We start from the raw sequence: 13,577 nt of genomic DNA, 5'->3' as shown, positions 1-13,577 counted from the left end.
GAAGACTGCCTTTCCCATACACATCCATATTATGTTGTAGGGGAGGGATATTTGGGGGGCTGCTTTATAAGACTTGGTGAAATTAGAAGGGACAGTCACTGTTGCCAATCGCAGCTTATTCCATTTTATAGTGGTTTATACTTGATACTCCCCTTTTCGCTTCCCTAACAAATCTGGAAACATAAATGTTTCACAGGACAAGGTGTGGTGGAAGTATCAGGGTAGATACTAGAATAGAAACAGGAACAGTGCTAAGACATTCATTTTGATGAGTTAGTTCTATCCCAACTTTGATGGTAAAGACAACAATGGCCACCTATTTAGCCTTGTTTAACTAGTAATAATAAGATAACAAATTGTGTGGTAGCGTATTAAAAAAAATCAATGTAGGCTACTTGTTGTGGCTGGCAAGGAATTAAAAAAAAATCCTTTGTGCCTTATGTCCATGCCCATTTACACTGGACTGCTCCAGGGGAATTCTGCCCCCCAAAATTAAAAATTCTGCTTACAATATTTTAAAATTCTGCATATTTTATTTGTTAAAATAATGCAGTATAATCACGCTGGGTTCAATTATTTTGGTAATTTATTTAGACTACAATACAATGGATGAAGAATGGAAGTGGAGAGCATTGGAGGAAATCCCAAACCCCTTCTGTCTAATAGTAATGTAGCTAATGTTGACCCTTTACTTCTCGTTATTAGTCAACTAATATATGCAGCTATATGCTCAATGTTACAGCAAAGGCAACTGAAGAGCAAGTGATGTGTGGGGACTCAAACTCACAATGTATATTGGCTACTGACCATCTCCAGAAAGGTAAGCAGCAAACAGTTCATGGAGCACATTTTGATAGGAAATTTTTTCAGTCTAAAAATTTAGACAAGTTCTAATCACTAAAGCACCATAACCGTTTCTAAGTCCACACTGTCCTTTACAGTAAGGGTCTTTTACACCACTCTAGCAATGCAAAGGAGCCTTACCATTTTTACACCTGTTTTATACTCCTGGGGAAATTCACTAAGAACAATGGGAACAATTCACTAAACAAGCAGGCTGCTACATTCTCTTCTGCCTGAGGGGACAGAGCCCTGCCCCATGCCTACCTCCCCAGACACACCCCAAAGCCCTGCCCCTCCGTGCCAAGCATTCCGTAATAGTGAGCAAGAGGGACAGAGTGTCTCTTTCTCTCACACACATGACTGCCAAATCTCCCATCCCAGTGGTGATTTTTGTCTCTACTGGCTGCTCCAGGTGCCCAAACTGACCTGCCTTCACTGCTGGGGAGGGGCGTGTGACTGGTCTTGCAGCTTCCCTTTGCTTGCCCATCAGAAGTCATTTTTCTGTGGGGAAGCAAAGAAATCTGTGGGAGCCATGAATTCTGCACACATGCAGTGACACAGGATTCCCCCGGAATAACTGGAATCAGAGGAACTGGATGGGCACTGGGCTCAGCAGTCTTCTATGGGAAAAGCAACAGCAGTAGCCAGGGAGTCCTCACAAGAAGTACCACTATCATCATCCATTTAACGTTGAAATTAGGGCCCTGTCTACATGAATGATATTTACATTGTTGTAATGGCATCAATATAGTTTACCTGCTGTTAATTTTCTTAATTTGACGTGGACTCTGGATTTTTGTTTCTCATTTGCTGTATTGTCATGGGTTGTTGGTTGCCTTCAATCCTGCCTCTCTCCTGCCCTTCAACTACCCTGCTCCATCCTCCCAGGCCTCACCACCATACTTCTCTCCCTTTCTGCAAAGTTTCTTCCACCTCTTCACTTGTCTCTCTCACCCTTTGTTCTTACTCCAACAGTCTTGTCTCCAAAACAAATAGAAACAAATATGTTAACACAAAGAATAAATGGACACAAATCAGATGTTAAGAATTATAACACTCAAAAACCAGTCAGAGAACACTTCAGTCTCCCTGGTCACTCAATTACAGACCTAAAAGTTGCAATTATTCAACAAAAAAACCTCAAAAACAGACTCCAATGAGAAACTGCAGAACTAGAATTAATTTGCAAACTGGACACCATTAAATTAGTCTTGAATAAAGACTCGGAGTCGAGTCATTACACAAACAAAAAACTATTTCCCCATGTCAATTTTTCCCCTACTGTTACTCACACCTTCTTGTCCACTGTTTGAAATGGGCCATCCTAATTATCACTACAAAAGTTTTTTTTCTCCTGCTGATAATAGACCACCTTAATCAATTAGTCTCATTAGATATGGCAACACCCATTTTTTCATGTTATCTATCTATCTATCTATCTACTGTATTTTCCACTGCATGCATCTGATGAAGTGGGCTGTAGCCCACAAAAGCTTATGCTCAAATAAATTTGTTAGTCTCTAAGGTACCACAAATACTCCTGTTCTTTTTTTCATGATCACTTAGTAACTTGTACTGGTTTCCCATATTCAGTCTGTCACTTTTGGTTTGGTTTGTCTTTTTAAATAGCAAGCACTTTGGGGTAGGGGCTGTCCTCACTGGGGCCCGTGGATGCTACCACAATACAAATATGAAAAATAACATTGAAAGATGGCTGTTAATCATGGTGCAGGCCGACCAAAGGAGAGTGAAAGCCCCCTCCCCAGCAAAGGGTGCTAATTATCAAGTCACTTAGATTTGGTTTACACATAGTTTTTGTACTATTTAAATTAGGGTTATGATTTTTTTTAATTGAAATAGTTTTAATGGTATAACCTCTATTGTGGATGCGTTTTTATGAGTATTTAGGTGCCTTATAGGCCAGGTTTACATGACAAATTTTTGCTGACATAACTATGTTGGTTAGGGGTATGACGAGGTGTCATAAACAGATAAGTAAGAGTTAATAGAACAGAAGTATTTCATATCTCTTTTGCCTGTAAAGGGTTAACAAGATCAGTGAGACTGGCTGTCACCTGACCAGAGGACCAATCAGGGGACAGGATACTTTCAAATCTTGAGGGAGGGAAGTTTTTTTGTGTGCTGTCAGATTTTGGTTGTTGTTCTCTCTGGGTTCTGAGAGTGACCAGACGTGCAACCAGGTTTCTCTCCAATCTCTCTGATACGGTCTTTTATATGTCCAGAATAGTAAGTACTAGGTAGATAAGGCAAGTTAGGCTTATGTTTGTTTTCTTTATTTGCGAATGTGTATTTGGCTGGAAGGAGTTCAAATTTGTATTTTGCTGAAAGGATTTTAATTTGTACTTGTATACTTAGGCTGGAAGGGTATTCCCAGTGTCTATAGCTGAAAGACCCTGTAACATATTCCATCTTAAATTTACAAAGATAATTTTTACTGTTTTTCCTTCTTTAATTAAAAGCTTTTCTTGTTTAAGAACCTGATTGTTTTTTTTATTCTGGTGAGACCCCAGGGGACTGGGTCTGGATCCACCAGGGAATTGGTGGGGAGAAAGGAGGGAAGGGGAGAGAAAGGTTAATTTTCTTTCTGTGTTAGGATTATTTTCTCTCTCAGGAAGAGTCTAGGAGGGGGGAAGGTGGATTTTTCTCTCTGTTTCAAGATTCAAGGAGTTTGAATCACAGTGATCTTCCAGGGTAACCCAGGGAGGGGAAGCCTGGGAGAGGCAAAGGGGGGAAAGGGTTTACTTTCATTGTGTTAAGATCCAGAGGGACTGGGTCTTGGGGGTCCCTGGGCAAGGTTTTGGGGGGCCCAGAGTGTACCAGGCACTGGAATTCTTGGTTGGTGGCAGCGCTACAAGTACTAAGCTGGTAATTGAGCTTAGAGGAATTCATACTGGTACCCCATCTTTTGGATGCTAAGGTTCAGAGTGGGGAATTATACCATGACAGAAACATACAGCAAAATTCCTTTTACACCCAAAGGTTTCCAGGAAGACTAAAACACAAGACCCAAAGTTAGGAGAAGTTTGAAACCACAATGTAAACATTTCAGCTGCCTTATAAGCATCTTAATGGTAAAAAAAACACCCCTCCAAACATTCCAAAGTTGGGGGGAAAGTTCAGTTTCGTCATCAAGCTCCAAGGCTTGGGCTATCGGTCCTCATATTGCCCTTTCTAGTACCTAATAAAGAGATGATTAAGCACCTTGCACGTAGGTTAACACGGGGGGCGAAATCCCTGGTGCGAGGTACAGGGGATGGCTCCCAACGTGCAAGAGGCGTGGTTTGGGGACAAGTCCTGCTCCCCCCACCCAAGCTCCGGGCGTGGGCGGCTTCGAACAAGCCGGTTTCGATTTTCGAAGCTTCTGCAGCTCACGGTTCTACCCTCGCCTCGAGCCGCCCGTTTCCCCGAAGTGACGTCGATGGGAGGGCGTGGTTAGAACGTGGCCCGCCCGGGCCTGGGTGTGTAGCGAGCGCAGCGCGTCCGCTAGGATGGGTTTCGTTTACGGCCGGCGGCTGAGCAGTGCCAGGCCGCTGTGTAGAGCTGCGCGTTATGGAGGAGCAAAGAGCAGCTGCAGCGGCAAATGCCTCTGGGTGCTGGCGTCCTGCCGCCCCTTCAGGATTCAGGTAGGTGGCTGCATGTAGCCATTGTTTCCATAGGAGGTGCAACAAGCCCAGGAATTTCCTACAGAAGAAAGCAGCCTGCATCTTTGCTTTAGGCAGGGTGCACTCGGGGCTAATGCACGAACCCACCGCCTCCCGCCCACTTATTCCCGTAGACTAAAAGGTAGAGAGAGAGCCCATGGACCACCTTCCCAGAGCCACCCCTACTGCAACTCCCGCCTTCGGCAGAGCTGCGTTGCACTGAAGGATGTGTTTCTTTAGGGGCCCCCAATCCCACCTTCCTTGGGCACCCAAAACTTCCATGAAGCTAGTGGGGGTGCTCAAGGAATGCAGGAGAGAGTCCATATTGCTTTTAAGGGAAGGGGTGTTATATTCTGCATGTGCAAAGTAATGGGTGTAGTTTATAAATATTTTAGAGGCTTTCCTGCATGTGGGGTGAATTATGAGGCCATCTTTGCTCTTTCACCTGGGGTCGGACTGTGTGTGGTTTGTGGTGCCCTCATGTACAGAGTACTTAAAAAAGAGGGACTGGTTGTGTTGATCTGTGTTTAAAAGTGGGGAGATTCGTTTAGGGCAGTCTGGAAACGAGCACATTTTCTAATGGAATTGGACCCCATTCCCCACTGGGATTAAATCTTGTATTGTTGCACCACGAAGCTGCTTTTTGATCTCTGTGTAAACTGAGAAGTTTTTTGTTTAAAAAGTAGAGTGAATGGTCTCTGCACTTTGGTAATAGCTTATCCTTGTGATCTTTGTTTTTCTTTTAATCCTTTTTTTGGCTGTTCCAAAACAAACCAGCAGTTTTGCAATATTGCAAAAATAGATAATTGAGGTTTATTGCAACTGGTAAAAGGTTTCCAGATCTCCTGGAAAATATGTCAGTGGGAGTCCAGTGTTTTCCCCATAGATATGTGAAAATAGATACACTGGACTCTTCAGAGCTGAATATACTCTAAAGATAGGCAAGGGAGTCAGGATTTGTAGAGTTGTATTCCCAGTTCTGATTGACTCACAGGTCTTGTCTACACCAGGGAAATCTTGCAGAGATTTCTCACTCTCACTTATATTAGTTCAGCTCCACCAGCAGTACTGGGAAACCTTGTATAAACAGCTACCTGAGTTTCAATTACCCTGTTGACTACATCTTTTCTGGGCTGGATCACATCTTGTGCTTAAAGTGTGATGGGAATTGTTGGCTGATTTGCACTAAGATTCTCAAAGTTGCTGTCTCCCCTCCCTCCCCCTTCATGGTTTTAAACCAGAGTTAACATCATGTAGTATTTCCCTAATGGAGACTGGAAATGCTAGATAAATACAAAGTTGCTTATTAGAGTGTAACTGTGGTTTATATATACAGACATCCTCCTGGAGATAAGACATGCTGTTGCCCTTGTTACATGAAGGAAGAGGGGATAACTTGGAAATTAAAAGAAAAAATCCTATTCCGTTACAGTGATAGGTTAACAGTACTTACAGTGATAGGATAACACTACTTTGCATAATACCTAGGACCAAATTCACAACAGGTGTAAACAGAGTAATTATTAATTTATGGGAGGTCCATGCTACATATATGCTAGTGGTAAATTTGGCTTGGGAAGGGAGGAGGAAGAATGTCAAGCATAGATTTATCTTTTTAAATAAACCCACAATGGCTTTTGGCTTGTTCTGTGACAAAGAACTACACCATTAAATTAATCAGATTCACATTTAATTCTTGTCTTTAAGTGGTGGAGCTGCAATACTGTGCATTTTACTAGGTATTATCTTTTAGTTGTAAAGTGTTATAAGTTTTCATGGCTTCACAAGATGTGTTATTAGACAGGTACTTGGCCTGTGGAGTTTACAGTCTAAATGGGATTAATACAACTTAAATAATTAAAAGACAGGGTAGGGGCACGGAGTTGTAACTGATCTGTGGTAGATCAGGGTTTCCCACATCCAAAGCTCCATTCATCCAGTGACCTCAAAGGGACAGATGTGGTGTCTTTGCTTATATCATATCACTAGTATCTTACACTGTGACTAGTTCCCTTGATTTCACTGTTAGAGCCCTGTGAAAATCACAGTTTCACGGACTGGGTGGAAATAGTGAACTTAGCCTAAAATGTGCTGTTGGCAAAATTATGGGAGGTGGAAGCAGGCATCTGTGCTCACTGGTCTCAAGCTCTGTGCAGCTTGTAGCTTGCATTCCAAGCAGCAGCTGTGCCACTGGCTACTGTGCCTCGCATAAAACCAGCTCCCAGTCCTTCTCCCTCTGACCCCGAACTACTGTTCCAACTAATGCTACTGTGCACTACAAGCTGTACCCAGCATAAGATCGATGTGCATGGATGCCCACTCCCACTTCCCTGCTGTTGGGAAAAATCATAGCAGTTCAGTAGGTGGCTGTGCATATTCTGTGAAAATGGATACTTTACTTGTGCTGCTGCCTGTGAATTTAAATAATAAATCTGTGATTTTTCACAGGTTCTTAGATGGTGTAAGGTCATGGCATGGTTTCAGTGCTACCTGCACCTCTGTTCCTTTGCTGTCTCTCTGAGTGCAGCACTGCAAGTGTCAAGCCTTTACTTGTCTATCATGGGGTGGAATTCCAATTTTTTCCCATTCGTGCACTAGGCTCTGAGCTACAGTACCCTGTATATTGACTGTGCTTACACAGCAGGTATGACAGGTCCAGCACCTGCAGTTCTTCTCTTCAGGAGTGTATGTGTGTGTAGTGGTCAGACAGCACTCTTAAAATCAAATTGTTGTTTAATAGTAGGAACAAAGCATTTAGCAAGGAAGACTTTTGAAGTAGTCTACATACCCACCATGGTATCTTCTGCAGACACCCCAGCAGGTCTTGAGGGTTACTCTGATTTTTCCTGAATAGTAGTCTAAAAACTCTTAAGTGTTTGCTGAGAAGTGGTTTATCTTCAGCCATTTTGATTCCTTCCTGCTTGTTTTCCTTATCATACCCCTCTTAAACTAAACTGGTATTTATGCAGTAAACATCCCAATAAGCGGGTCAACACACAGTATTCATAATTTACTGCAGAGCAGCTCCAAATCAGTTATAGGTGCTATTTAGCATATGTAGAGATATCACAAGCTAGTTTTTCATCAGTAGATCTCAGCAATTCCCAAAACCCCTGTGAGACTGGGAAGTGCTATTATCCCCATATTCCAGATGAGGAATTGAGACAGAGAGGCTAAATGATTTGCCCAAGCTCGCACAGAAAGTCAGTGGCAGAACAGGGAATTTAATCTGGGTCTCCCAAATTCTATGCTAGAACCCTAATCACTAAACCATCCTTCCCTTCCTTTAAGAACTAGTAACAAAGATGTGTGGTTTAACAGAGGATCTGAAGGCATCTATCTGTCTGCCACTAACTGTTTTTGCTTTCATCTTTCCGTATTGTTTTGCTTCCCCCTCACTCGTGTTCCCTGCCTGCAAATCAACTAAATATCTATCTAGTATTTATTCTTTTGCATTTTAGTTGTGCCTGCAGCCCTGGCAGAGATTGAGGTCCTGTTGCACTAAGTACGGTAAATACAGTGTAAGAGATGTGACCTGCCCTGAAGAACTGACAGTCTAAACAGACACAACAGATAAAAGGTGGGAGAAAGGAAGATTCTTATCCCAGTTGTACAGATTGGAAAGAGAGACTAAGTGATTTGCCCAGGGTCACACAGGATGGCTGTGCCAAAGCTGGACATTAAGCCCAGATTTTCTTGAGTCCCAGTCCACTGCCTCAACCTCCAGGCTGTTTTTCATCTCAAAATCCCTTACACTCCCTATCGCTCTGATTTCCATGACCCAAACCATCCCTCCCATTGTTAATTTCCCAGATAACACCTAGGACAGTGGTGGGCATTTTGCTGATGTTGACTACCCGCAGGCACAGCTCCCCGCCCCCCAGCAGCTCTCAGTGGCCGCAGTTCGCCGTTCCTGGCCAATGGGAGGGAAGCAGCAGGCCGCAAGAACAGTTCATAGGTTGTATTGTGGTATGAGAAATGTCCAAATGATATACCTCTTTCCAGGTGAATCTTTGTTTAAAGCTGAGCTGCAAAGAAAGTGGGCGGGGCAAAAAGTAGGGTTATGCTCAGGGGCACTGGAACCATTTGTGTAGTGGGGGTGCTGAGAGCCATTGAACCAAACTGCAAACCCTGTATATGCTGGAGTCCACTTCAAGCCAGGGGGTGCAGCAGCGCCCCTAGTTAGAGCACGTATGGTTATGCTACTATTTTTCTTGTTCTATGTTGTAGACAGAAGGCAGTCTTTTGTTGTGCTTTTAAAAAATTTTCTGATTGTTTTTTACATTAGGAATTCAAGTTTTGTCTGACTTGGAAGAATCTGTGGTGACTGGAGAACTAGTAAAATGATATTGCAGGATTTTTAGTAGGGCTGTCAAGTGGTTAAAAAAATTAATCATGATTAATCACGCAATTAATCTCACTGTTAAACAATAATAGAATACCAGCAACATCCATTGGCCTCAAATGCCAAACCGCACCCAGTGGGAGCCGCGATTGGCCGACCCTGCAGATAAACAAACCGGCCCGGCCCACCAGGGTGCTTACCCTGGCGAGCTGCATACCAAAAGTTGTCGACTCTTGCTCTAATGTTTTACATTGTTTTGTTTTTGAGTGCAGTTATGTAACAAAAAAAAATCTACACTTTCACGATAAAGTACTGTAGTGCATTGAAATATATGATTTCTTTTATCATTTTTACAGTGTGAATATTTGTAATAAAAATAATATAAAGTGAGCACTGTATACTTTTTATTCTGTGTTGTAATATAAATCAGTATGTTTGAAAATGTAGAAAAACATCCAAAATATTTAATAAATTTTGATTGGTATTCTCTTGTTTAACAGTGTGATTAATTGCGATTAATTTTTTAAATCACAGTTAATTTTTTTGAGTTAATCGCATGAGTTAACTGCGATTAATCAATAGCCTTAATTTTTAGTTTTTATTTTTATTTTAAAAAATCTCAGCCACAGCAGTTCTTTCCACAGTACCGGGGAAGATCAAACTAGATAATCTTGATATTTCTAAGGTAATAAACAAGCAGAAATTAACTTTATTATTATTATTTTGGCTGGGAGGAGAGGTACATTTAGAGTTGGAGAGACCAGTATCTTTTGGGTCATGCGCTTCGTACACGATAAAACAAAAGAACACAAGCCTAATTTTTAATAGAATCTTTGCAAGTCACCTTAAAAAATGCAACCCAATGCTGAGTTAGATGTGGATAATTAATTTAGCTGTGAAAGAACTAGCATGGTTGCTTCCTTTTCAGGGCAAAAAAAGTTAGCTTAGTTATTGTTGTAGGATCCTAAAGTCATGGTCATCTCTAGACAGAGGAAAAATAATACATGGCCCTTAAATTGCAGTGTCTGTACATCCTCTTGAAAATGAGCACTAATGTACGTACTGACACTGCAGGTAATAGTGTGAGTGTGGACTGTCATGCATGTGCAAAGCCCGACTTGCTGTCATGCACAGGATCAGGGACTATGTATTTGGGATTGGGCTGCCTGTGGCCCAGCACTTTTTTCAGGTGGATAGCTCTGTCAGCACACATGTGGAATAACACAATTTTCCTATCGGCACATCCTTTCCTCCTACCTCCATGTCTTGATATTCCTTTACTTTTTAGCTTGCGTGATTTTTGAATTACAGTATCACCTCAGAGTTACGAACACCTTGGGAATGGAGGTGATTCATAACTAAACAAAACATTATGGTTCTTTCAAAAGTTTCCAATTGAACATTGACTTGGTACAGCTTTGAAACTTTACTATGTAGAAGAAAATGCTGCTTTTAAATGTCTTAATTTAAATGAAACAAGCATAGAAAGTTTCCTTACCTTGTCAAATCTTTTTTTAAAACTTTCCCCTTTATTTTTTTAGTATACATTTGAGACAGTACTGTACTTGCTTTATTTATTTTTTTGTTTCTGCTGTTGTCTGACTGCATACTTCTGGTTCTAAATGAGGTATGTGGTTGACCTCTGGTGTTTATAATTCTGAGATTCTACTGTATTGTGTAATGTGGAAGTGGGACGGTGGACAAAGCCAGTCAAAGAATAGTCATGGACTGCCAGGAGCCACCCAGGCGCGTTCTGCATGTTACTTTGCACAGAATCTCACAAAATTTAGACCTTGTCTAGATTATGGGTGAGTTTTGGGCTGATAAATACCAGCTAACACATTTTTAAAGGTATTTTAAATAGCAATTAAAGTGTGCTCCCTAACACTTTTGGTTAGCCTAAACAGGAGAGAAGGCCCTGTCCAAACTTCGACAAGTCTATATTTTTCTTGTGCCTGAAATTTTCATTTGTTTGAGTCACAACTAGATAGTCTATGTCTACATTAAATGTTACAGGCACCACAATGGCATAGCCACAACGTTGCAGCTATGCTGCTGCAGTGTAGACATTTCCTTTATCGATGTATTTAGTGCATCTCTCAGAAGGGCAGTAGCTGGGTCACCTGAAGAATTCTTCTGTTGATCTTGCTGTCTTTACCCTTGGGGTAAGGACAACCTAACCATGGCACTCAGGGCATGGAAGTTTTCACAATCCTGAGTGACATAGCTAGGGGTGGTTTAATTTTTAAATGTAGACCAGGACTAAGTGCCAGCATTATGAGCCAGAATGTTGGAACATCGCAGGTCCAAAAATAACAGTACATTCTGCAATTTTAAGATTTTTGTGCCATCTTTACCATTTAATGCGTAGCCAAATCATATTTTTTAAAAGTTCTATTTTGTTTTCCTACTCTTTGCACACAACAACTATTTCAATGCAGGCTGAAAACTTCTTTGTGCAGCATCCAGGGAACAAAGTGTAAAGGGCTGTAGCCTCCTTTGGGTGGCTTTTGGGACCTTTCAGTGCAACAGTAACATTCGATTGGCCTGATGTTAGTGCATTCCATTTGTCTGTGGTGGTTAGAGGCTGGAGAAGATTCCATCTTTCTGCCTGACAACTGCAGTGTTTGCTTTCGGAAATAAGAGAGGCTGCTTCTTTTGCAAATGTTCATGTTGCCTCTTGGAATGGGTTTATTTTCTTTCTCTCTGAATGCTGTTGAAGGTGTTGGCAGTCACTCTTCTACAGTTTGGTCGTTTTGTGTTTTCTGCTGATGTGGTGATGTCTGTCTTTGAGGACAGGGATAAGAAGTTGCATTCTTTTTGCATGACAGGAAGGGTGACCACAAAGACTTCCCGACGATGAATTTCCTCAGCCTGGGAGAGAGGCTTCCCATTTCCCACCATAGCTGATAACGTTATCATCCAGATGTAAATAAGCCCCCCCCCAACATCTTTCATTAAAAAAAAAAAATACTTGTAGCCCTGCTGCTTGGGTTTTGGAGGAAGTGATGTGCCTTAGGGAGAAAAGGCCTTTTTCCATAGAAGCTGTCGCTATAAGGTGAAGCTTCTAGATGAACTTGCAACAACAGCATTAAGTTAACCACATTACATAATGTAGATTACAATTCTAGTTTTCCTTATTAAATAAGTAACATATTGTCTTACAAAATGTATAACCCCAGAACATGCAGGCTGAACAATGCCTCTGGGCTTTTAACTTTCACATTTCCTGATTATGGGATCCAGTTCTCAGTATTGCCAACCCCAAATGTTCAAAAATCCCAAGTCAGGCCTCCAAAAAAATGATGATTGTCTTAAAAATCATGTTATTTAAAAAACAATGGAGCCTTTAGGATTCACTCTGATCACAATTTCAAGCTTTTCTCCACATCCACAACACTCTCCCTCCACACCTTCCCCCCCCCCCAAAAAAAAAAAAGAGAGAGAGAAAATTGAGACTTTCATGTAATCACATCTCGAGGAACTGGTGAAACACCAAATATCACAAGAGTCTCAACAGAATCCAAAGACTTGGCAACAGTGAAGTCAGTGGGAGCTTTGCCCTTTGATTCAGTAGGAGTAGGATCAGACCTTAATGATTTTACTGTTGTATAAAATACTTAGGTCCAGATTCTGTAAACACATACACACATAGAATATCAGGGTTGGAAGGGTCCTCAGAAGGTTATCTAGTCCTACCCCCTGTTCAAGGCAGGATCAGTCCCCAGATAGATTTTTATCCCAGTTCCCTAAATGGCCCCCTCAAGGATTGAACTCACAACGCTGGGTTTAGCAGCCCAGTGCTCAAACCGCTAAGATATCCCCATGCTTAATTTTGCTATAATGAGTAGTCCCATTGACTTCAGTGGGACTCTTCGCAGTAGAAAAGTTAAGCCCATTCTTAATTATTTTCAGGATCAGGGTCTTGATATTACATTGATGTAGTTATTTGCATTCAATTATTCTGAAAGCATGGAGAAGGGTCTTTGTGGATTCCCTTCCCCCAGACTTCTGTATTTCTGTGACTGAAAGAAGGTTTCCACCTGGTGAGGGAGTTGGTATTTCCCCAGCAGGAAAGCCAAGGCCTTTGGTTACTTATGGATGTATGTTCTTATGGTTCTGATTTTGCCCATTTATGTTGTATGAAATAAATAATTATGCTCATTCAAGGCAGAGTAATAGATTACATCCTTGTTGTGAACTCCTATGAATGGAGAGATGTTTAGCTTTCTTTGAGAGAGAATTAAGCTTCAGAAAGAAGTTGGAGCAATATGTTTTATGTAACAATTGGCAGTTAGTTCAGTGGTTCTGTTTTGATAAGCACTCAGCTGTCAGATTTTGCTATCCAAACGTCTTGGCTCTGGTGCCCAGCCTTGCTCCCGATGAAGTCAACAGCAATCATCCCATTGATTTTATTATCTGTTTTAGGCCCTCAGTTGGCAAGGTCAAAAGAATAGGCTTTGCCACAAGATTTTTAGTTCAGTTGTACTGGAGTACTGCATGAAGAAAGTCTTTTGCTGTATTTCATCACTTCTGGACAGAATCAGGAAATGCAGGAGACCACAAAAATTAAAAACTGGCCAGAGGAAATTGGTAAAGTTATTGCAAATGCCAAACAAGGTTTGGTTAATGTTGTGGAATACATTTTGGGTCAGCTCTAATGAGTAGATTGAAACCGGAGGAAGAGCTCTGATCTCCACACCTCCCCTTTCTGCTGGGCTGGTGAG

The 13,577-nt window shown here is 41.6% G+C and overlaps 1 protein-coding gene across 1 annotated transcript in view; it reads left to right on the top strand.

Moving 5' to 3' along the window:
- Positions 1-4,296: 4,296 nt before the first annotated feature.
- TRANK1 (tetratricopeptide repeat and ankyrin repeat containing 1) overlaps positions 4,297-13,577 on the top strand; it is an 82,704-nt gene continuing 73,423 nt past the window's right edge. Inside the window, 1 exon segment of the mRNA XM_050937858.1 lies at positions 4,297-4,487. Coding sequence (XP_050793815.1) covers positions 4,414-4,487 — 74 coding nt within the window. The 5' untranslated portion in view covers positions 4,297-4,413.

Source organism: Gopherus flavomarginatus, chromosome 2, assembly GCF_025201925.1.
Source record: "Gopherus flavomarginatus isolate rGopFla2 chromosome 2, rGopFla2.mat.asm, whole genome shotgun sequence".
Taxonomy (NCBI): domain Eukaryota; kingdom Metazoa; phylum Chordata; order Testudines; family Testudinidae; genus Gopherus; species Gopherus flavomarginatus.
The sequence above is the reverse complement of the archived record's forward strand: the minus strand, read 5'-3'. Positions and strand labels throughout refer to the sequence as shown.